At 39.4% G+C, this 23,791-nt stretch overlaps 1 protein-coding gene across 1 annotated transcript; it reads left to right on the top strand.

The window, feature by feature from the left end:
- The first annotated feature begins 4,754 nt into the window (after window positions 1–4,754).
- On the top strand, window positions 4,755–23,545 carry LOC131299437 (protein ECERIFERUM 26). Its single transcript, XM_058324986.1, has 2 exons — window positions 4,755–5,262; window positions 22,297–23,545. Exons 1-2 carry the CDS (start codon window positions 4,807–4,809, stop codon window positions 23,176–23,178), a joined length of 1,338 nt encoding a protein of 445 aa, XP_058180969.1. The 5' UTR covers window positions 4,755–4,806; the 3' UTR covers window positions 23,179–23,545.
- Window positions 23,546–23,791: the final 246 nt, after the last annotated feature.

Here is a 23,791-nt window from a genome sequence, read left to right as displayed (position 1 = left end):
TGCATAAACATCATTATTACCCTTGGATAAATGTGGCGCATTTGCCACGGCAGTGGTCAATTATTGATACTGCTCGATAGAAAGCCCTGAGAGAGGCGGCATGGCACCGGTGGGAGATGCGGCATGTGCAGCAGCAAGATTGGATCGAGCACCATATTGCTAATTGTGCTGTCCCGGACGGTTGCTTGGTGGTTTAAAATTGGGATCATGCCGTGGGTGCCCGACTGGAAATCCATGCAACTTATAACAACTTTCAATAGTATGTGTATCCTTTTTGCAATATCTGCAAAATAATCCCATGGTTGGCTGGTATAGAAGATGAAAGGCTACAGAAAAATCAAAAACTATATCCAGTTTTGAATCGAACCGATTCTTCAATCGATTGTTGATAAAATAATTGGATAATACGAAAGTGGTGATTTTATTGTTGTTGCAGAAAGCAAAAAATGGATTGATGGAGAAAAAATAACCACAGTGGGCAAAGAAAAAATAGCTAGGTATAGAACCCTATCTCTGATATCAAGTTGAATTTAGGAGAATGAAATATTGAGAGAATATTGGTTTATTTCTGAATGAATTCTTTACAAAGATACAAACCCCTTTATATACAAAGAAGCTAAACTAGGAAGGAAGTTAAACTAGGAAAAAATAAATATACAATATTCTTATACAATATTAATTCCTATGCTACAATCACGGATCCTCAATCAATCAATTAGAGAACTGATTAGGAAACCGAATTTTCCTCTAACAAAAACAAACCTTTCACCAGTCCGCCTACTCCCTTTGAAGAGGATGAAAGAGTCTGACAACCCCAAATTTGGTGTAAAATTTCTTGAACCCACTTGGACCCACATCAAATGGTAGATTATCCGCAAACAAGGTAGTATGTGTGGCCATAATGATAATGGAGTAAGAGTATCTGCAGCAGCCTACGCAATTCATCCATTTGGGTGTCTTACCAAGTGAAACCCCTTAAAACCCTCACCCAGTGTAGTGTAGTAAGTTCCGATTATCATTGTTGAAGTTTCAATCATAATCAAACATAAATTTGGTCAGAACATTTACTCTCTATCTTTTCAGTAATATGGGCCCAAATTTTTTTAACTGTGGAGCCGTGAACAATTATTTACGGAGCTAATCGCGACCGTCTAAAGGTGTTTTGGATGGTTTAGATGTTAAGAAAACTTTTACGGGAAAGAGTTTTCATTAAAATTTAGCCCGTCCAGAACACTTTTTGACGGTCGCGATTGATTGCTACGGTAAAAAACTTGTTCACAACTCTACCGTGAATAAGTTTCTCTCTTCTAGCAATCGTTATACAAAAATCGAGTATTAATTGGATAACATTCATCAAATCAGTGGTTTGGGGGCTTTGGCCATCTATTGACTTGATACTCAGATTAATCCCCAATAAATGAAGCAAAAGAGATCCCTAACCAGAAAAAAAGGTGACAAACCAAACTTTAATTATGCAGAAGTTGACAGGTTAAACTTATCAATATCATCTAGACAAGTGTGAGCCCCATTTTATGGTCCTTCATAAATAAATAAATAATGGTCAACTACGGTGGGGTCCTGTTTTGAATGGAGGTTTTAGAACAAATCTTCATCATGAAGAAACATTTTTGTTAGATCACAATTACTCAATTCGTTCCACTTTGTTGTGTCTGTTTTCTTTTTTAGACGTTTAAGAAAATAGAGATGTTAGGAGCACATCAATTTGTCACACATCGACCACACCCTTCTCATAGACATGTGGGTCCCTAGCATTTATTGTAGAATTCCTACACATGCATGTGAGAGGCGTGATTGAGGTGTGACACATTAATGTGTCTCTAGCATAAATATGTCACACCTCAAAAAATTGTCTATATCTTGTAATTTATAATATTTTATTTATTTAATATGGATCTTGTTTGATAGATTTCAATTAATTCTTTTAAACAAAGTTTTTGAAATCATAAAAAAATATTATAGATTATAAGATATAGACAACTTTTTGTGAGGTGCCAAAAACGAAGCAGACACAACAAAGTGAGACAGAGAGAGTATATGTTTATTGGACAATTATGCCAATTAAAATTACTAGTACTGTATGGATCGATATGGTGTAGTTATGCATATCTATCAAAGAGATATATTGTTTCCTACACCAAGCTTTCACTAAGGGCGCCCTTAACTTGCTAAAATGTGGACCTTTTCTTTTCTGATCAAATTTCGAAGTGTGTTCAGAACATGATTTTAAGTATTTTCGCTAGAAATCAGCAAAAAATATGACCGGAAAGTGCTTCATCCCGGTCATTGATTCGGATGAAGCACGTTCCGGTCATATTTTTTGCTGATTTCTAGCGGAGATCTTTAAAATCACGTTCTGAACACATTGAACGGTTCAGATCATCGAAATTTGATCGGGAAAGAGAAGATCTACATATAACAAGTTAAGAGTGCCCTTAGTAGAAGGGGATTGTTATTTACTATATACAAAAATATCTACCAAGGATATATGCTAATGTATAAAAGATAATGGCTCCATTTGTTTGCAAGTTGGATTTTTCTATTATACATCGATTTTTTGGTTATTTGCTTAAGATACTTAAAATAAGTTGTAAATACGTTTAGTCTAGCTTTTTATGAATTTAAATATAAGTTCAAACTTTTGATTAAATAAGTTGTAAAATAACTTATGTACTATCCAATGAAGTTTAGATTGTCCTCAATGATTCAATATTGATACTTTAACAAGGAGTCTTTTAAAAATCCTTAACTTTTTCAACATAGTAATTGAGTAAAAAAGCTACGATCGAGCTTAAAGCAAAATAAGGGATTATTCATAATTGCTAGCAAACGTTCTTCATTCGTTTTTTTTTAAAGCACATAAACCGAATAAGTTAGCTTACAAGTGCTAGCTAACGTGGCCAATATACACGTACACCTAATTACTTCCTCTTATGGAATATGTTTGGTTTGTGGGTTGATAGTTCATATTCCAATATATATTGATCTACCTATTTAAAATCTACTCCTCTATCTCTCTCTCAAACACCAGAAATGCTATTAGTTTGGATGTCCACAAGGAAGACAACAATTATCTACATGGCCAGCACTCTCCTGTTTAATCAAATTCAAAATTTCCAAAATCCAATTTTTTGGCCCATAAGCAATGACTTTCTCTCTCCTATCTTTGAAACAAAACGATGAACGTTCTCTCTCCTCCATCTCCTCTCAAACTCGCCCCCCCTAGGCCACCACAAACCCACCCCCACTACCACCAACGCACCCCCACTATCTCTCCTCTCTCTTGACCTAATTTCTCTCTACAATAGCCCGATGTACTCTCTCTCGTCCATCTTTCCTCCTAAAGCACCACCGCTTCATACCGGCACCACCAACGGCCACTGCATGGTACTACCATCACCATCACACTCCACCATCAATCTACTCTTCTCTCTCACAGACATCCATCTACTTTTGATTTTAAAAACACAAATAAAATTAGAATTTTTTCTCAGATGTCATGAAATTAGGGTTTTTCCAGTTCACTCATATTAACTACTCTATTATTAGAGTATTTTCAATCCAATCTCTATTTTCACCTCTCTTTTTTAGGGGCGACTGCTCAATTTTAATTAAAGGGTGGAAAATTTTATTAAATTTTTTAATTCAAGTGTAACTTAATTATTTCACTTCTTTTATACGGAACCACTGTTCACAAGTTATTCATTAAAATATTTTTTTCCTCCCTACCACTCTCTCATTCTCTCTCATTCTTTATATATTATTAAACAATTTAAAACAATTAAATGTTCCATTTTCCAATCCGTTTGAACTGTTGTGAAAATCTTATTTTTCCCATCATATTATACTAAAAGTTAATGATTAATTTTTGTCTCTAGGACTCTCATAACTAAGTATCTAGTCTTTATTTGAGACCATGTAGAGTAGATACTTGATTATGAGAGGTTTAAGGACAAAAAATAATTATGAACCTTTAGGATAAAATGATCAAAAAAATAAGATCTTTGTACTGGTTCAAACAAATTGAAAATTCGGGCACTTAATTTTTTTTAACCATAATTTTTAATATATACACAATCTAAAAAAATGAAGTGCTCTAATTTTAAATCCGTTTGAACTGGTGTGAAGATCTTATTTTTTTGATCATTTTATCATTAACGGCCATAATTACTTTGTCTATTCGTCTCTTATAATCAAGTATCTGCTGTACAGAGTTCCAAATAAAAAATAGATAATTAATTATGAGAGCTCTAGGGACAAAAAATAATTATGACCTTTTAGGATAAAATGATCAGAAAAATAAGATCTTTACACCAGTTCAAATGGATTTAAAATTGGAGCACTTTATTTTTTACCATATTTTTTACTATATAAACAGTCTAAAAAAATTAAACAGACGAAAAATATATATTTTAATCGGTGTTAAGTAAAATAGATAGTGTTGTGTACATGTGTAGTTGTGAAAGAAAAAGTTGATAGTTAAACCAAAAATACGTTATGGTTTAACATGAAAGAACTACAAAATACATCTGTACATATCTCTCAAACACTATTCCTGTTACAACATGCATTATGCACACATCTCTTAAACACTCTATCAGATTCATAATACATTTTTGTCATAATTTAAAAGGCCATAAATATAAAAACAGTAAAAAAAATACGCTCCCAAACACTCCTACTCTGCCAGAAAGCAAGTGAATCTTCTATATAACCAGAAACTACTTGATAAAAGAACAGACTTCATCTTTTGTACCACCTCTCTCTCTCTCTCTCTCTCTCTCTGACATGGCATTCTCCAAAGAAGAAACCCTTATCTACGGCATCAAACTCTCGTCCGTCGGGCCGGGACGGGTCACCGGACAAGACGTGGTTCACGAGCCCACCCACATGGACTTAGCCATGAAGCTACACTACCTAAGAGCCGTTTACTACTTCAAGAGCGAAGCAGTGGAAGGGTTAACCACCACGAGACTCAAGGAACCAATGTTCACGTGGCTCAACCAATTCCCCGCGGCCTGTGGCCGGTTCCGCCAGCGGTCGGACGTCGAGTCCGGTAGGCCCTACATCAAGTGTAATGACTGTGGGGTGAGGTTCATCGAAGCGCAGTGTGTGAAAACACTTGATGAGTGGATGGAGATGATGGAGGAGGGAGAATATGGTGGTAGCTCCCTTCACAAGCTGCTTGTTTCAAACCAAGTTATTGGTCCTGAGTTGCTTTTCTCGCCTCTTGTTCTTTTGCAGGTATTTTCTTCCTAGCTTTCTTCAATTTTTACGTTATGTCAAAAAAAAAAAAAAAAAAAAAACAATTTGCAGAAAAAATCCTGGCGCCCTGGTTAATCAAGTACTATATATTTATATATCTATCTATCCTATATATTACAAATTACGGGTAGTTCATTGGCCAAGTTCTTTTTTTTTAAAAGAGATAATTTCAAATAATAAGAAAAATCTAGCTCCTATACATATATACTTATACAGTTCCCTTCCAATTATTGAGTTAAGTTAAGGACCTCCCCTTTTCCGATTAAATTTTGGTGATTTGAACCGCTCTATGTGATCAGAACGTGATTCTAAGGGTCCTCTCTAGAAATCAACAAGTTAACGGATCCTTTAATGGAAGCTCATTGTATACTTATATATGGTAAATATGTACCTCATATATTTCTTTTATTTTTTTTGGTAACGCAGAGTGTCCCCAGGTTAGTTTGCGCGCACCATATGACTAAATCTCTAAATTTTCCTATTTGGATCCTAGGCAAAATGGAGGAAAATAAAGGATTTTTCTCTTTGGTACAAGCTTGGCACAAATTATGTACTTCCTCCGTTCCAAATTGGCAAATTAGATGTCAGTTTTTGATATTCATGTCAATTTCAATTCTTTATATCTTTTGATATGGATCTAAAAAAATATGCAATATGAATTTCATGTATTGCTAATGCTTCACCTTAACCTTCTTTAATTTTTCAAAAGTGTTACACATACAACGGTTGTGTAGAACACAACACATAACCAATCTCTAGCCATTCATTGCTGTAATAAATGGCCAGGATTCACTCAAACTCTTTTCCATAAAAGTTTGACTTTTTCTTGAAAGAGTTTGTTTAAAATCTTGACCATTCAAATACATTTGGACGGTCAGAATTACGCACACAACCAACACAACAGTTGTTCAAGTAGCATTTTTGTTAATTTTTATCCCTTCCCAGGCATTGCATCCATGCACAAGTGCCGCTTGTGTGAAAATAACGATGAATTTGGCTTAAATTAAGTCAGTCATCTCCTTGACGAGAAGATTGTGTAACTTGAGAATTCTATAACATCAAAACTTATGATAAAAACTAAAAAAAGTTCACTGATCGAAGATCGAAAAGAAGAAAAATGCGATTCTTATATTTTTCGTTTGTTTTTTTTTTTTTCTCTGGACTTCTTTCAATTGGGTCTATATATTTTTTACTTATCTAATCCTTTTTTTTTTTTTAAACAAATGTAATTATTGAGTGATATTATTGACTGGCAAACATTATACGCAAAAAAGTACATTAAACACAATACTACTACCTATAATCTAAAGTTTATTTACTCCAAATTAAATCATCCTTAAATTTTGGAAATTAATTTACACACCCCTGTTTCGATACACACACTCCTTTTTTGTCTTTTAGCATGTGAATTTATCAAACAATCCCTGCAATTTATGAAAAGTGTATTATTTCAGGGACTGTTTAGTAAATTCAGGTGCTAAAGGACAAAAAAAAGAAAGAGTGTTTGCATTAAAAAAAAAATGGGTGTGTAAATCAATTTCCTAAATTGGACAACCACTGCTTGGTGTAGTTGGTAAGTCTCTGCCTCTCATTTATGGAAGGTCTTGGGTTCGAGCAGCCCCACAGGAGACAGACCCTTTGAGGGCCAGGGTTATGAATAACCTCTGGATCCCGTGCAAACACTAACATCCCCGCAGATGTATATCGTCCGACAAAAAAATCAATTTCCTAATTTTTCCTCCCGTAATTATGTGCGATGGTGACATTACACTGACCATCACATTGAAGCCACATGACCAACTAACCCAACCGTTTTTTGGACTGATATTGTGATCGAATTACCACTATGTGACGTGCTCCCCAACTACCCTAAACCTTAATTTGATCTCCCGCTGTATTCACAGATGGTATCACCTTTATACCCGATACTTTTGCTGTATTAATTTAACCATTGGGACCCGATTGGATGCGGGATGATTTTTGGGATGTTATTAATGGAAGAGAATAAAATAGTAGGGGGTATTTGTGCGGGTTTTCACCATTGACCCTTCTTCTCCTTGTTGACCGGTGAGGGTGCTCGCCGAATCTGGAGAGATTTCTACCGAGCCCTGGGAAGTTCCCACCGAGCTTAGGGAGGTGGCCGCCGAGCTTGGGGAGGTGGCCGCCGAGCTTAGAGAGGTGGCCGCCGAGCTTCGCCGAGCTTAGGAAGGTTGCCACCGAGCTTAGGGAGGTGGCTGCCGAGCTTCACCGAGCTTAGGAAGGTTGCCACCGAGCTTGGGGAGGTGGACGCCGAGCTTAAAGTGGTGGCTTGCCGAGCCTGAGAGATCTCTACCGAGCCTGGGAGGTCTCTACCTAGCTTGGCCACCGAACCTGGTACCTGCAAACCGGAGGGGAGTGTTCCTCCAGGAAGAAGCTCCGACAAACTAGTCAATAAGTGGAGAAATGAGAAGTTTAGTAAGAAAGTATGAAGAGAGAGAGAAGCGTCTTCCTTCTTTCTTTTCCAGACCCTTTCACATGAAGGCTTGGAGTGCTGAACCGGTAGGCGGTACACCCACGTGTATCGTACTGTTCGGATAACGTCACATGTCAAGAGATTTGCTTTATCACACTTGTCCTCCACCTGCTCACAGAAGCTTCCAGAAGCTTCTAAACCGACCTTTGGATATTTGTTAGATCTTTAGGGAGCAGAATTGAGCCGAACGTTAAGGAAATGATCGCCTAACATTAGGGAAATGACTTCCGAACGTTAGGGACGTTAGGGAAAAGACATCCGAACGCTAGGGAAATGTCAGTAGAGCGTTAGGAACATTAGGGAAATGACCTTCAAACGTTAGGCACATTAGGAAAAAGACATCCGAACGCTAGGGAAATGTCAGCAGACCGTTAGGAACGTTAGGAAAATAACATCCGAGCGCTAGGGAAATGTTAGCAGAGCGTTAGGAACGTTAGGGAAATGACCTCCGAACGTTAGGGAAAAGACATCCGAACATTAGGGAAATGACCTCCAAACGTTAGGCAAATGACCTCCGAACGTTAGGAAAACGTCGCCGAACGCTGGGGAAGGGTTCTACCGAGCCCGAGGAGGTTGCCACCGAGCTTAGGGAGGTTTCCACCGAGCTTGCCGAGCCATGGAGAGGAGCTTGCCGAGCCTGGCCACTGAACCTGGTGCTTCCTGCAGCTTCAAATGCGAATGGTTCCACAGAGTGACGTGTCCATAGCAAAAAGTGAATTGGTCCGCGACCCCCCTGGACGTTCCAAAATTGTGGATATTTCGGCCCACTACAGTATTCTTTATGGAGGGTTGGCCCCGTTGACGTGAGTTTTTATGGAGGTGGGGATAAAAAAGTACTCCCTCTAACCCTCTATCTCATTTTGTTTGACCATTTTGTTATTCATACCGTTCTTTAAACGCCTATATGTTTCAATCTATAATTTTTTTGTGATTTTGAAAATTTTGTATTATAGACCTAATCGAGAATTATAAAACAAGATTCATATTGTATATTTTTTGAGATTTGTATTGAAAGATACAAAAGATTGAAAATTGACACGAACATCAAATAAAGAACAAATAAAATGGAATGGAGAGAGTAGTTGGTTTGGATGATATTAAAAAAGATGAAATAAAATGGTACTTGATTTGGATGAGAAAAAAATGGGGGGATAAGATTGTTTTATAATTTTTTTTTTTTTTTAACAAATGAAATGGACAAATAAGATTAAGAGAAGGTATTATTTATGTCCACCTCAAAACCCATCCAAAAAATATGCCCCCAAAACTGGCTATGGGGGGATTTAATGGAGAGGGGTATTAGCTCATCCTGGAAAAGAAATTCTAGCCAAACAAGGCAAAAAAGAAAATGACTAGTTAAATTAGGAAAAAAGGTAAAATTTCACTAATAATCTTAACTTGATATTGTAGTAAATGCTTTCTAATTAAATGACTAGCTAATTAAGTTAAATTTCTCTAATAATCTTAACTTGATAGTGTAGACACCATATTTTAGACTTTCCAAGATTAGTTTACTTACGGTATTTGATTCCCCGATAATGAAAAAGATCAAGAACACCCCAAAAATGTTAGTGTGTGTTTGAGTTTCGAGCATTTAAACCCCTTTTAAACCCTTTAAACCTAACCCAAAAAGCCTAAGCCAAAATCCTACCCACATACGCCGGTCCAAAACCAGCATGCGCCGGTCCATTTGCCACGTGTCAGTCATCAGTCAGTTGACAGGGCAGGGTAGGGCAGTTTGGACCTGAGTGCATAGGTCAACTACCTGCGTACGCTAGTCAAACCTCTGGTCAAACGTGCTTTATTCAGCATGCAGAAACCATGATTAGGGGTTTACAGCACTTGGGAACTTCCAATCTGTCGGGAAAAACAGTTTTCGCCAGGGGACATCTCTTACACCCATCCCATCACTTTTCCAATCTGTTGGGAAAAGCCTTTGGAGGGAAGCAAGGCCAGTCTCTTTGACTGGTTTAAACCCCTCTCTCTCCCTCTCCCCCAATATATACCCTCTTTGGTCATCCTAGCACAAGATTAGTTCACCAAGTTACAAGTTTTGGTTACCAAGTTCTATCTATCTCTAACTTCAAGTTCAAGCAAGCCTAAGTCTCTTGTTCATTCTCTCCTTGTGTAAGGAAGACAAGTAACACCTATCCATCCACATACATTCTCTATACAACCTTCAAGCCATTACTCAAGCTCAAACACTTTCCAAACTCAAAACCAAATATATATCACCTTTGAAAAACTCTCTGTTCTGATCCCTAAGGGGGGTTGGCAGAGTTAAGTCTGGTAATTAATACCAGTCCTAGCCCTAAAATTAGCAAGGTTTCAAAGCCGTTAATGTTTGGAACTAGCTCACGCTAGTCGATAGTCCGCATACGCCAGTCATGGCAGTACGTGCAGTACTGGCGTGGGGATCAGTGTCTTACTCTTTTCTATCTTTCCTTCCATATATCTCACTATGAGCATGATAAGAACCAGTTTACTGCGTGCTTTTCTTTGTTAAAATTGCTAGTTTTACTTTTTAAATATTCATTTCTGCTGCTATGGAATGCCTTTGGGATATTTCTGAACATGTCTCAGAACCCAGAAAGTGCAAAGCCAAACATTGGTCAAATATCTTCAACTGGCGTACGGTAGTACATTACTCGCGTATGCTAGTCCTACCCTGACCAGTGGCTTGCCCTTGCATGGCAACTAGGCCTTGGCCTCTGTTTTTATTCCCCACACTGTTTATGGGGTGTTCTATTCTTTTATTGGCTCTTAGCCCATTTAGACTGCTTAGAACTATATATAAGTTGTATATAGAACTGTTTGGTTTGTCATGGGTGTGCACTGATCATTTCTAGAACCTAGAGCGTTGAAAATAGGAATTGTGGTTTTGAGCTTATTGGCATATGCGTGTCCAGTAATGGCGTTCGCAGGTCAAATAGCATGCAGTGACTTGGTCAGTGCATGTTGGTTTTTTCCTGTGAACTTCATTCCAGAACAGTTCCTTCCAGTCTGTTTAAAACTCCCACAGGAGTCTGTTTTCATCCTATATTAATTGTTTCAATAAGCAAGCATGTCATTTATCACATCCTGCCAACATGTTACAGTTTTAATCCCCTTTAAACTGTTCCCCCGCCTTAACTGGCTAAAAATCGATTAATAAGAGAGAATCAAATATTTTGCAAAATGCCCGAGTAGAGACCGATCTCCAGATTGGGCGAGAGGGATGCCTTAAAACCCTTCCACTCTTGTAATCTGGCTCCCAAACCTCAAACATCAAAGGTGACAACGAACCAATCTATGCCTTTTTCAAAATCAAATCAAAACGTCGCAAGCGTTTCAAGTTCGGTTCTTTGGGTGGTTTACCGCAAAACTCGAGTGGTGACTCTGAATCGAAGCGTTTCACCACGCTTTTCAAAAATGGCGCACCCAATTTTAAACAAAGATTTTAGGGGCGTGTGCCCACAGTGGCGACTCTGCTGGGGATTTACTGCATTAGTCTATACTTCGAGTTTAATATGCTTGAGAACAATTCCGTAAAAGTCTGTTAAAACAGTACGCTCTAAGCTGCTGAAGAACGGAATGGTGGCTTAACAGGATCTCCGCATCCAACCAATCCGAACTGAAACTTTTTTTCAATTGTTCACTTGCGTAGTTTTCTCTAAGTATCGATTAATAAAAGTGAGCCACATTCTAAAAAATCTTTTTTTTGCAAACGTTGCGATTCTCTCTCATTAATCAATCTTTTGGCATTCTTCATGTGCATTGATGTTGGCTAGCCCCGTTGAGATGTTTTGGGTAACGGGCATAGTTTACTGGAGCCCAAGGTCCTCGAATGCCCAACAACCTTGGACGATGATAAGTCATTTTGCCATTTGACCGTTACACTGCAATACGCGGGTAGCGGAAGGTATATCTTAGCTTTAGTTTGAGGAACCCCTTCAAACCAAAACCGGTCTTTTCATGTACAAAGCACTAGAACTCTCCAAATTAGGATAGGTAACCGCATCGTAAGATTATTTGTATCTAACTCCTATATACTGTCTATGTGTTACCGTTTTTCCTATCGCATGCACTATATATACCGTTTTTGCGAAGGAGTATGATAGGGCGGCTTTTAGATTGTCTCTTGTCGAGTCTATCTTATGTTTTATTATGATGATGTCATGGCCCGATGAAAAGTCGTGCATCTCGATGGTGCACATTGTCAATTTTCAAAGTCCTTAGATTAACGAGACTTTAAGAAATCAAGGCCTTGTTCGTTTAGCTACTTTGGGTGTTTTAGTTTTGGTAGTGGGTAGAGAGAGAAATGGGGTAATGAGTAGAGAGAGAAATAAAATTAATAATTAGAAAAATATGATAATGATTGAAAAAAAATGTAGAATAATGATTGAAAAACAAAGTTAAAACAAAGTAAATATGGGAAACGAACAAGACCCAAAACTTTCTAAGTATTTATCTAATGCCCGATCGAGGTTTCAAACAGAAAACAAGTGACAATTGAGAGAATGTTGTGATGCTTACACCACCTTGGTTATCGTGTGAAGCACGTACACCGCACAGGCTCTGGCGATGTGTCGCCTACACCGCCCCGATTTCGGTATCACGTCATCTACACTAAATTGTTCCGCTCCAAAGTTGAAACTTCAAGAACGGAATAGTCAAAGGTTTAGTCTATTTTTGACATCTCTTAGTATCAGTAGATTCAAACAGGGATACACTCTTGAAAAGAATTCCGAGAATTTTGGCAGTGTCCAAACATCATGAGACAGACTCGTCTTTAGCAGTAGAGTTGAGGCTCCTCTGTTCCATATCTAGCCTTAGGGTATGCCTGTATCTAAGTTCTAGCAACCTCCTTGTGTTATCTCGGATGGTCTATGATAAGGAGATTGGCTCTGATCCTACAAAGGGATTTAACCCACCTGATACGGCTTACTCGTGGTTGTTAGAGCCCTTGGTACAAGCATGTCCCAAGTGAGATTTGGGGCTGAGTTTGGTCTTAAAGAGTCTAGTTCGACACCAATGACGACGAGTACATTTGTATTGCTTTCTTTTAAATAAATTGTTGCAGACACACTTTCTGAGCCTCCAATTGCTTTACTGTCTAGTTTTGAGCCATTGCACTGCCAAAGAAAGTACAGAAAAGAAAAAGCCAAACCTGCTTGGAAGCGTCCTTCGGGTCCATACAAAAGAAGACTTGCTAGGCTGTTTCCTTAGTCAGTCACAACGAAAGCTCTGACTGGTTCACCGTCAAAGGCAAATTCACCACCGACTACACCGCACGAGACACCTTGGTCCTCCCCTTCTTCAACGTCATCACCGAAAGCCATCCAAGCATTCGTCATGGCCAATGCTCCTCAGGATCAAGCTACTATTCTCACCAACCTCCAGCACAACATGGGAATCATGTAGCAAAGGGCCGATCAGGCCGAAGCTTCCCAATTCTGAAATGGCTGCCGGCAAGAGGAGAAAGAGTCGAGGAAGAGAAAGTCGACCTCGAGATCGAAGTTCAAATTCCTCACCTTGAAACAGTTGTTCCCAATTCTGAAATGGCTGCAATGATTGCCAAGATGGCCAAGCTCGAGGAGACTGTCTCCAAATTTGAAAAACTAGGAGCTAGCGGTTTAGACATGGACCGGCTTTGCCTCTTCCCGAGTGCCAGGCTTCCCGAGAGGTTCAAAATGCCGAACTTCACCAAGTTCGAGGGGACTGGTGACCCAAAGACTCATCTGTTGGGTTATCACGCTGCTATGAAGTTGCTTGGAATCGAGGATGATACGATGGCCCAGATGTTCCCTCAAACGCTCTCTGGCCCAGCTTTTCAATGGTTTCTATCTTTTAACATCTCCAAAAGAAGAACTTGGGAAGACATAGGGGCTGCCTTTGTCTCGCAATACAGCTACAACTCTTAGCTCAAGATGACTACTCGAGAGTTGGAGTCTACAAAGATGGACCCGCAAAGGAGTCCTTTGCTGATTTTATCAAGAGGTGGAGGAGCAAGGCCGCTTTAGTGACTGATCGCCCGAGCGAAAGGATCAAATTCGCATCATCTCTCGAAACCTACAACCTGACTATGCCAAGAATCTCGTATTGGTTCAAGCATCAGCCAACTTCGAGACCTTCTTTGAGTCTGGTTTGGCCATCGAGGAGGCATTGCAAACTGAAGTTCTACCAAGAGGTGAGAGTCCTCTTCTTCCTCTACTTAAAAAGCGAAGTCGTGGCCCTTTTTTGGGAATAATAGTGCGTTGTTTGGTAACAACAATTACTCCAATACGGCTACAAGTGGGAGCAGTGCTCTGGCTTTCGACTTCAATCATGCCGCTGATATCAACCAAATTCGAAACGCTCAAAGCTTTCGATCTCGAACCCAACCTCGGAGTTTCTCTGTCTTCGAGAAACCTCTATCCGCAATGATGGAGAAACTTTTCCAATCCAGGCATCTCAAGCCTTTGACCCCAACTCCCCCACCCAAAGTCCTTCCAGCCAACTACAACGCCAACCATTTTTGTGGCTGCCATCAAATGCCTGGCCATGTCACTGATAGTTGTTTGCGTCTTCAACACAAGATACAAGATCTCATTGATGATGGCACTATTCAAACTCCGCCAAAGCCCAATATCATTTTTGACTCCATGCTTCACCACAAGTCTGACCCTCTAGTTGGTCAGATATCTATCGCATCCACTCAAATCAACCCGAGCTCCACCATATTCAATCTTAGCCACTATATCGTCCCTCAAAACCAACCCAAACCAACTGTGCCTATCCCGTCTAAACACGAGGTTGGCATGATGGCCATAAGTTGCGGAACAGAAGATGAGGCTGAAAGCTGGAAAGCATTGGTTGAGGACAGGGCCAATCAATCGAAGGAAGGGACTGATGGGCTGAGGTCCATTAATCAAGGGAGCACCAAGTAGGTTTGGTCGAAGAAGTTGAAGAAGCCGAAGTACTATTGCTTAGGCCTGCCATCTTCTAGATCCTACCTCTCTGAGAGGAAGCCAAGGGTAACTCTAAAAGTTGCATCTATTTTGCATTGACGCTTTTGAGTCTGAGTTTAACATAGTGTCAGTCGAGCCGTCTAAGTCTAGCTCTAAGTCAGAGTTTTGCCTCTTGACCCTCCATGTCGTAGCTTCTATTTTCAAATTCGAGTCTTTTGCTATACTTAGCAACCCCGAGGGGCTTTCTTTTGAATGAATTATCTTGCTTCTAAGTACTTCGCAGGCTTTTGAATAAACGGTGTCGACCCTGACGACAAAGGGATAGATTTCGATGGGATCGTCCCCAAGGAAATTTATTCCCTCGCCGAAAGGGAAGATGAAAGGCATGCTCAGCCTATTAAAAGAAGAATAATTTTAATCAACTTGAAAGATGAGGCCGACCCAAGGATGGTTCAAATTGGTTCAAAGCTGTCTTCAAAGGAGCATTGTGCCTGATCAGACAGGCTCAAAGAGTTCATCGACTTCTTGGCATGGTCTCAAAAAGTCACGCCTGGCACTGCTCTTGAGATAATGAAGCATCAAATCCCCTTCTACTAGATACCAAGCCAGAAAGTAGAAGCTCAGAAGGCTCCGGGCCTCGTATCATGTTCAAGGGTATCAACGAAGAGTCGCCTGTGCATTTTCATTTAGAGGATGAAGTCTAAAGACCTAGTAGAGGGGGATCTGGTTACTAAGGAAGACTATGCTCCAATATTCGACCTCCATGGGGAGTTTCAGTCGAAGCGCTCTGGATCTTTCATTATCAAAGCCATCTTATCTGGGGCTGCGGCCAAAGATCATCGACCTCGACGGCAACAAATTCAATACGTTGGTCAACCTGGACCAATTCAAAAGCTACTTTTTTCCTAAGAGAATCTCGTTGGGCTGAAAACCCTCAATTCCAAACAAAAGTTAAAGCAGCCTACTAGACCGAAAACCTATGAAGGCAGTCTAGGCAAAAATGAATTGGCAATAGTCGAAAGCTCCCTAGACCGAAAATCTGAGTGGGCGGTACTAGGCAAAAGTTAAAGCGTAAAAGGTGAGGTAAAACACTCGAAAGTAACCTTAGCCTGAACTACGTTTTGACTTGATTCCCCAGAATGGGATACGTAGGCAGTCTCTCTTCGAGACTCGGTCACACACTCTATCAAATTGATCCAAGGTTGACGTTTTAGTGCATCGCAAAGGTCGAGAAGGGTCAAGAAGAAAACAAGCTTCATCTATGCAGAAGGGGAAAAACCTTTCGTCTTTCAATCTTATTTCAAACTACTACTTCAATTTCAAAACTGAGCAAAAGCCTTAAAATATTTGAAGCATAAAAAAAAAAACGAAATGCTAGAGGCCCCAACCGGCTCACAGTTTATTCTAAGTCAACGGAGTCTGGTGTGAGTAGCCGTAGCAGAATTGTAGTCACGCGCGCGCTAATTTAAGGTTCACGCGTGTTTGTTTAAAGTTATGCGTGTTGGTCTCAAACCTGCGCGTGGTCCTTCAATTCTAGCAGTAGGCAGGCATCACGTCTAACGAAGATTTCGGACTCCCGTGGGGGTATTTCAAGTTCAAATCAAGGTCGCAATGCCTCAAAAGTTGTTCTCTGGTGTTTGCCAAGTTTTCCATGCTGTGCAGGTCACGTGGTCCTAATGTGACTGTATGGGGGTGTCGGTTTCAGTCCGGGACTTATACGAGTCATCCCTTTGCGTCTTTTGTCCATCTTTGCGACATTTCTCAAGTTTTTTGGTTTGTTTCCTAGTCTGGGGCTTTTGTCTCAATTTTGTTTGTTTGTACAGGTCATTATACATATAATTGATCGTATGTGAGTGTCAGTTTCACCTGTTTAGGGGAGATTTGAGTTTTGGCTCATTAATGCCCAAAATTTTATTATTTTTCATATGTCTAAGAGTCCGTGTCGTATCCTAAGACTCTTCTTCCTTTGTTGCCTGAGCTAGGCAAGTTTATACGTGTGCGCATGTCTGTGTGTCGACTCAGTTCACTCGTCAATGCAAGTTGGATATTAGCGGTTGGTTTATACTCTCTTTCGAATGAACCAAAGGTAATGCAACTTTTATAGCACCGCTACGGTTTCCATAGTCAAAGCAGCAAGGTATCAAGTACAGTGGGATACATTGGCCTAATGCAAAAGCAAATCAAGCAAGTCAAAGAGTGCTCTGACCAACTCAAAAGACTCTCTACCTGGGCACGCAGGCCCGAAGCTCAACTCAAAGCAGTAAAGCGAAAGTGTGGCTCAGTAGTGGCCCTCAATCGTCAAACTTGCCCTTATCGTCGTTTGTGTTGTCCTTTCCATAAGAGCCACCCCTCTCTACGCTTGCATTTGTCAACTTATACATATGTGTTTAGCATACATTGTCGTTCCATATTATCTATCAAATGTCAAAAGCAGGAAAATGCATCAACTCAAAAGCACGTTGAGTCGTTTTACCGTCAGTGTTGAGGCATTGGCAAATCCAAGCACGTTGAGGTGTTCTACCGTCAGTGTTGGGGCATTGACAAATCCAAGCACGTTGAGGTGCTTTACGGTCAGTGTTGAGGCATTGGCAAATCCAAGCAAGTTGAGGCGTTCTACCATCAGTGTTGAGGCATTGGCAAATCCAAGCACGTTGAGGCAATCTATCGTCAGTGTTGGGGCATTGGCAACTCAAAGCACGTTGACGTGTTCTACCGTCGGTGTTGAGGCATTGGCAAATCAAATCAACGTTGAGGTGTTCTACCGTCAATGTTGAGGCATTGGCAAGTTGATTCAAGGCGTTCCAAAAGAGGCAATGAAAATCTTTTACGGAGTTATTACCTATGTTCATGGAGGCAATGGAAATCTCCCTAACGTCAGTTCGTTTTGCCAAAGGTAGCGGTGGTAATCTCCTTGGTTTTGCTGCTCCTTCCCCTCGCTTGTTTGACAACACCCTCTGCACTTGCAAGGTCATCTTCAATAGCTTAAGAGGCGATGGGAATCTCTCATACCACCCCAATGATGGTCTGTCCATCCAATTCAATTCACCAATTAGGTTCCTTAAGTTTACATGTCTACCTTGCTAGTATACTCTATTCTGGATAGCCTTGAGGGGTGTTTAGGAATCTTTGGCGTTACTTGCACCAAGTCAATGGTGCTCTAAGTTCCATCAAAGAGGGGCTACTATAGACACTCTATTTTGGACTTTTCAAGATTAGTTTACTTACAGTATTTGATGCTCCTGTGATGAAAAAGATCAAGAACACCCCGGGAATGTTAGTGTGTATTTGAGCTTCGAGCGTTTAAACCCTTTAAACCTAACCCAAAAAGCCTTAGCCAAAATCCTACCTGCATACACCGGTCCAAAACCAGCATGCGCCAGTCCATTTGCCACATGTCAGTCATCGATCAATTGACAGGGCAAGGCAGTTTGGACCTGAGTACGTAGGTCAACTACCTGTGTATGCTAGTCAAACCTCTAGTCAACCTTGCTTTATTCAGCATGCAGAAGCCATGATTAGGGGTCTACAACACTTGGGAACCTTCCAATCCGTCGGAAAAGCAGTCTTCACCAGGGGACATCTCTTACACCCATCCCATCACTTTTTCCCTCTCATCCAATGAGAGGAAAGCCTTTGAAGGGAAGCAAGGCCAGCCTCTTTGACTGGTTTAAACTCCTCTCTCTCTCCCTCTCCTCCAATAGATACCCCCTTTGGTCATCCTAGCACAAGGTTAGTTCACCAAGTTACAAGTTTTGGTTACCAAGTTCTATCTCTCTCTAACTTCAAGTTCGAGCAAGCCCTAAGTCTCTTGTTCATTCTCTCCTTGTGTAAGGAAGACAAGTAACACCTATCCATCCACTTACATTCTCTATACAACCTTCAAGCCATTATTCAAGCTCAAACACCTTCTAAACTCAAAACCAAAGATATATCATCTTTGAAAAACTCTCTGTTCTAATCCCTGAGGGGGGTTGGCAGGGTCAAGGCTGGTAATTAATACCAGTCCTGGCCCTAAAGCTAGCAAGGTTTCAAGGCCGTTAATGTTTAGAACTGGCGCACTCCAGTCGATAGTACACGTACGCCAATCATGGTAGTACGTGCAGTATTGGCGTGAGGATCTGTGTCTAACTCTTTTCTGTCTTTCCTTCCATATATCTCACTGTGAGCATGATAAAAACCAGTTTACTGCTTTTCTTTGTTAAAATTGTTAGTTTTACTTTTTAAATATTCATTTCTGCTGCTATGGAATGTCTCTGAGATATTTCTGAATATGTCTCAGAACCCAAAAAGTGCAAAGCCAAGCATTGGTCAAATATCTTCAATTGGCGTACGATAGTATATTACTCGCGCACGCTAGTCCTACCCTGACTAGTGGCTGGCCCTTGCATGGCAACTAGGCCTCTGTTTTATTCCTCACACTGTTTATGGGGTGTTCTATTCTTTTGTTGGCTCTAAGCCCATTTAGACTGCTTAGAACAGTATATAAGTTGTATATAGAACTGTTTGGTTTGTCTTGAGTGTGCACTGGTCATTTACAGAGCCCAGAGAGTTGAAAATAAGAACTGTGGTTTTTGAGCTTACTGGCGTACGCGTGTCCAGTAATGGCGTACGCGGGTCAAATTAGCATGCAGTGACTTGGTCAATGCATGCTGGTTTCTTCATGTGAACGTCATTCCAAAACAGTTCCTTCCAGTCTGTTTAAAACTCCCACAGGAGTCTGTTTTCATCCTATATTAATTGTTTCAATAAGCGAGCATGTCATTTATCACATACTGCCAACATATTACAATTTTAATCCTCTTTAAATTGTTTCTCTACCCTAATTGGCTAAAAATCAATTAATAAGAGAGAATCAAACATTTTGCAAAATGCCCGAGTAGAGACCGATCTCCGGATTGGGCGAGAGAAGTGCCTTAAAACCCTTCCCCTCTCATAACCTGGCTCCAGAACCTCAGATATCAAAGGTGACGACGGACCAATCTATGCCTTTTTCAAAATCAAATCAAAACGTAGCAATCGTTTCAAGTTCGGTTCCTTTGGTGGTTTATCGCAAAACCCGAGTAGCGACTCTGAATCGAAGCGTTTCGCCACGCTTTCCAAAAAGGGCGCACCTGATTTTAAACAAAGATTTTAGGGGCGTGTGCCCACAGATAGTGAATGGTCCGTCCCGTGAACTAGATTATTTACATATTAGTCTGTAAAACTAAACAAAATTTCAAAAAAAATAAAAAATCACAGAAGAATGTCAAAAATGACAGCACTGCATTAAACAGTGTTGGACTCGTCAACAATCAATATTCCTGGAAAATATTCCGAAGTACCAAAAAAATATTTGTATACATGGAAAAAAGAGAGAAATTTTCTGGGAAAATAAAATCTTATGGGCCTGTATTGTTTACTACCTAAAGTCGAAGTACTCTTTCTATGCCTAATCTAATTTCTTTAACCATGTAACATTTAAACCAGATGAAAATTGTAATTTAAAGCAACTTCTCCAGACCGAGGTGGTAGGGTTGTTTTTTCGCTTTGCCAACGTGCACAGTTATGATAACAAATTCATACTAATTAAGTGTTCAATTTCAAAAAACATAAAAAATGTGGTAATTAAGTCATAGATTTTTTTTTTTTTTAATTTCTTCACTCAACGACTGAATTAAGTTCTCTTGTTTTCTTGACATATAGAATTGAAAAAATAAAATAAAAAAATTCCAGAGATCTCTTATATACTAAGTATGTGTTTTTCTTTACCATCTACAAGCCACCACAATGTTTCTCTCTTACGTGACATTTCTTAATAATTTTTTTCCTTTTATTGTATTTTCTTACAAATAGATGCTACGGAAAACAACCTATGACCAAAAAAGATGAGGAAAATACACTATATATCCATTTTTTATCAATTATTTTTATTGTTATGACTTATATGTGCTCAGACCAAGTGTAAATTTCTGGATTTTTTTGGGGTAAATTAATTTCTGGATTTGCCAGTACTGGGTGCAACTAATGCAAAGTCGAATCTATCTATTTTAACTAGGTCAATCCACAAATGAGGTCTGCCAGAGACACAGTTCAATTGTCGAGTTTGTGCACACGGGCCATAGTGCTTGAGACCAAAGCAAAGGGTTTTACGATACACATATGACATATGTCTACTTGATAATTTTAAAACTGTGTAATTTCATGAGTTCTTAGACTTAGGTATTAATTCCAGATTTAAACTGAGTTTTCTAATTATGGATGTCAAGATATATCGTACTACATTGTCAAAATTCTGTAATCAACTCAAGACAATTTAAAATCATACTCTCTATGTCCTTTATTAAGTTTCTCCTAGAAAAAAACATGTATCATGTCAGAAGCGGACCCAAAATTTACTGGCAGTGGGGCCAATTACATGCAACACACAAAAAGGATTTAAAAAAAGATATATTGAATTATATAGTTCATTTACAATAGCTTCCAAAAAATTACACTAAAATGCCATACAAAAAGTAGTTAAGTAGATTATCTATTTATATAATTTCTCAAAACAAAAAGGATATCTATTTATACCATAAAATTACAATTCGAAAAGAGTAATGATTTTCTTACTCCTTTTTTTTTATAAGTCCACTCTTTTTATTTCCTTTTAATGAAAAATACACATAAAACCCTCACTAAAAGACAAAAAACGGGGTGCCTATATGGAAAAGAGAGTATGAAAATCATTTTCTTCGAAAAACGTACACAAGAAAAAAAAGAAATTATACCATAAAATTACAATTCGAAAAGAGTAATGATTTTCTTACTCCTTTTTTTTTATAAGTCCACTCTTTTTATTTCCTTTTAATGAAAAATACACATAAAACCCTCACTAAAAGACAAAAAACGGGGTGCCTATATGGAAAAGAGAGTATGAAAATCATTTTCTTCGAAAAACGTACACAAGAAAAAAAGAAATTATTCAATGCTTGAGCACAATCTTGGATCACACAAATGTATGAGGTCCACTCAAATGTGTAAAACCTACCTAAATGTGTGGTCTAGGTTTGTGCTCAACCTGCCCCGGAGCATGGAATAACTTCTTTAAAGAGAGAGGGGGGGGGGGGGGGGGCGGTGGACCAAAAAAATGTGGCACACATTTTACTCATGGGGCAGGAACCAAATGGTACAAAACTTCTACTTCCTTGGGGCAACAACCACAGATTCAGATGCCTATGGGACAAAATTACCAAAAATGTAATGTCTGAAAATTTATATAATTGTAACAGTTTCTCTATTGGGTTTGCCAACTCAATGGAGTCAGTAGACCCCACTTGTCCATACATATCCGTTCATGTATCATGTCATGTCAAAATGTAAAATGATATTTGTGCTGTGAATTATTTAATATTTGCGACATTTGAAGTATCAAAAAGGAATTTAAATAAAGATAGACCTAAGGTAACTTTGATTCAAAAATTGTTTCTTGTTAGGGATTTTAAACCAAGAACACGAGCTTAAAAATGTACTCCATGCATGCATGTATGTAAGCATCCCCGAGTGATGTGATAGTACGCGCGGATCATTGTTTTCTTTGGGCCTTCTTTGCAGTTCACTAGGTTCACATGTGGTGGAATGTCAGTGGGCCTAAGCTGGGCCCATGTCCTCGGAGACGCGTTTTCAGCCGCAGATTTCATAAACGGGTTGGGCCGAATCATGGCGGGCCAACAACCACTCAAACTGACCCAACTACAAACCAAGATTGAAAGTTACGGAAGCCCACCAGAACCGTCGAAAGATCCGCTCTCAGTTAAACGGGTCGGCCCAGTTGGAGACCACTGGATGTTTTCCAATCACTGCAAAATGGAAGCAGCTTCTTTCCATCTTAGTGCCACACAGGTGAGTCAGTTGCAATCAAAGTTATGTGGCCAAAATAGCACTAGTCAAATTCCAGTGTTCGAGTCCCTTTGTGGTGTTATTTGGAAAACTGTGGCCAAAGTAAGAAATGGGCCAGAGCCCAGAACTGTGACGATTGTCAAAAATGATCCTCGCGCCCGAAAAACCGGCAGTTTGGGCAATGGTCAAGTTATAAGCACAGTTAAAGCTGATTTCTCCGTGATGGAAGCCAATCCGAAGGAACTCGCGGAATTGATGATTAATCAAGCTGTGGACGAGCGAAGAATGATCGAAGCAGTAGTTGAGAGAGAGAAGGGATTGTCTGATCTCATTACTTACGGAGCGAACTTGACTTTCGTCGATTTGGGGGAGGCAAATCTTTACGGGTTGGAGTTGAAGGGAGAAAAGCCTGCTAATGTGAGTTATACGATCGATGGCGTGGGAGACGAAGGAGTTGTTCTGTTACTTCCGGGGCCAAAAGATGGCAGCAAAGATGGGAATGGAGAAAAGGTGGTGACCCTCGTCATGCCAGAAGATCAAGTTATGGTGCTGAAAGTTGAACTGAAAACAGAATTCGCAACTTGCACTTACGTGTAGTAATGAAGTGATTAATGAGTGTTACCATAAATTTCTCGTGTGTATTATGTGGGTATGCTTCATAGATTGAAGACCAAAACTTAGGCATATATATAGGAAAATTCTAAAATCAGCCTGATAATAATAAGTGTGTGAATGTGTATTAAATAGTGTAAAAAGTATACAGAAATATGTGTTTTTCTTGTCTTCTAGTATACTTATTGTCAGTACAGTAGACTGACAATAACAAGACCGATTATATAAAAGGCTGAAGTGTGGACATATATATATATATATATATATATATATATATATATATATATATATATGGCATTTGGACTTGGTATGTACTTCTTGATCTGTTATTAGCTTTATTCGGTTTCTTCTTCTCCTTGTTCTTTTTCTTTTTAGAAAGGAAATTGATTTTGGCAGCTTTATTTTTGTACGCAGGCGCTCCACTTTTGACGTGAAGTTAATTTCACGTTAAAAGTGGAGCGCCAAAATCAGCATCCTTTTAGAAACAATGGCAATAAAGCTATGGGTACATATTGAAATGTACATACAGATTTTGTGAAGCTCATCTCAAATTCCACAAAGATGATTCAAATCATTCATTATTTTTAAAATATTTTTT

This window comes from Rhododendron vialii, chromosome 9a (genome assembly GCF_030253575.1).
Source record: "Rhododendron vialii isolate Sample 1 chromosome 9a, ASM3025357v1".
Classification (NCBI taxonomy): Eukaryota; Viridiplantae; Streptophyta; class Magnoliopsida; order Ericales; family Ericaceae; genus Rhododendron; species Rhododendron vialii.
Note: the sequence above shows the minus strand (reverse complement) of the source record. Positions and strands in the feature narration are given on the sequence as shown.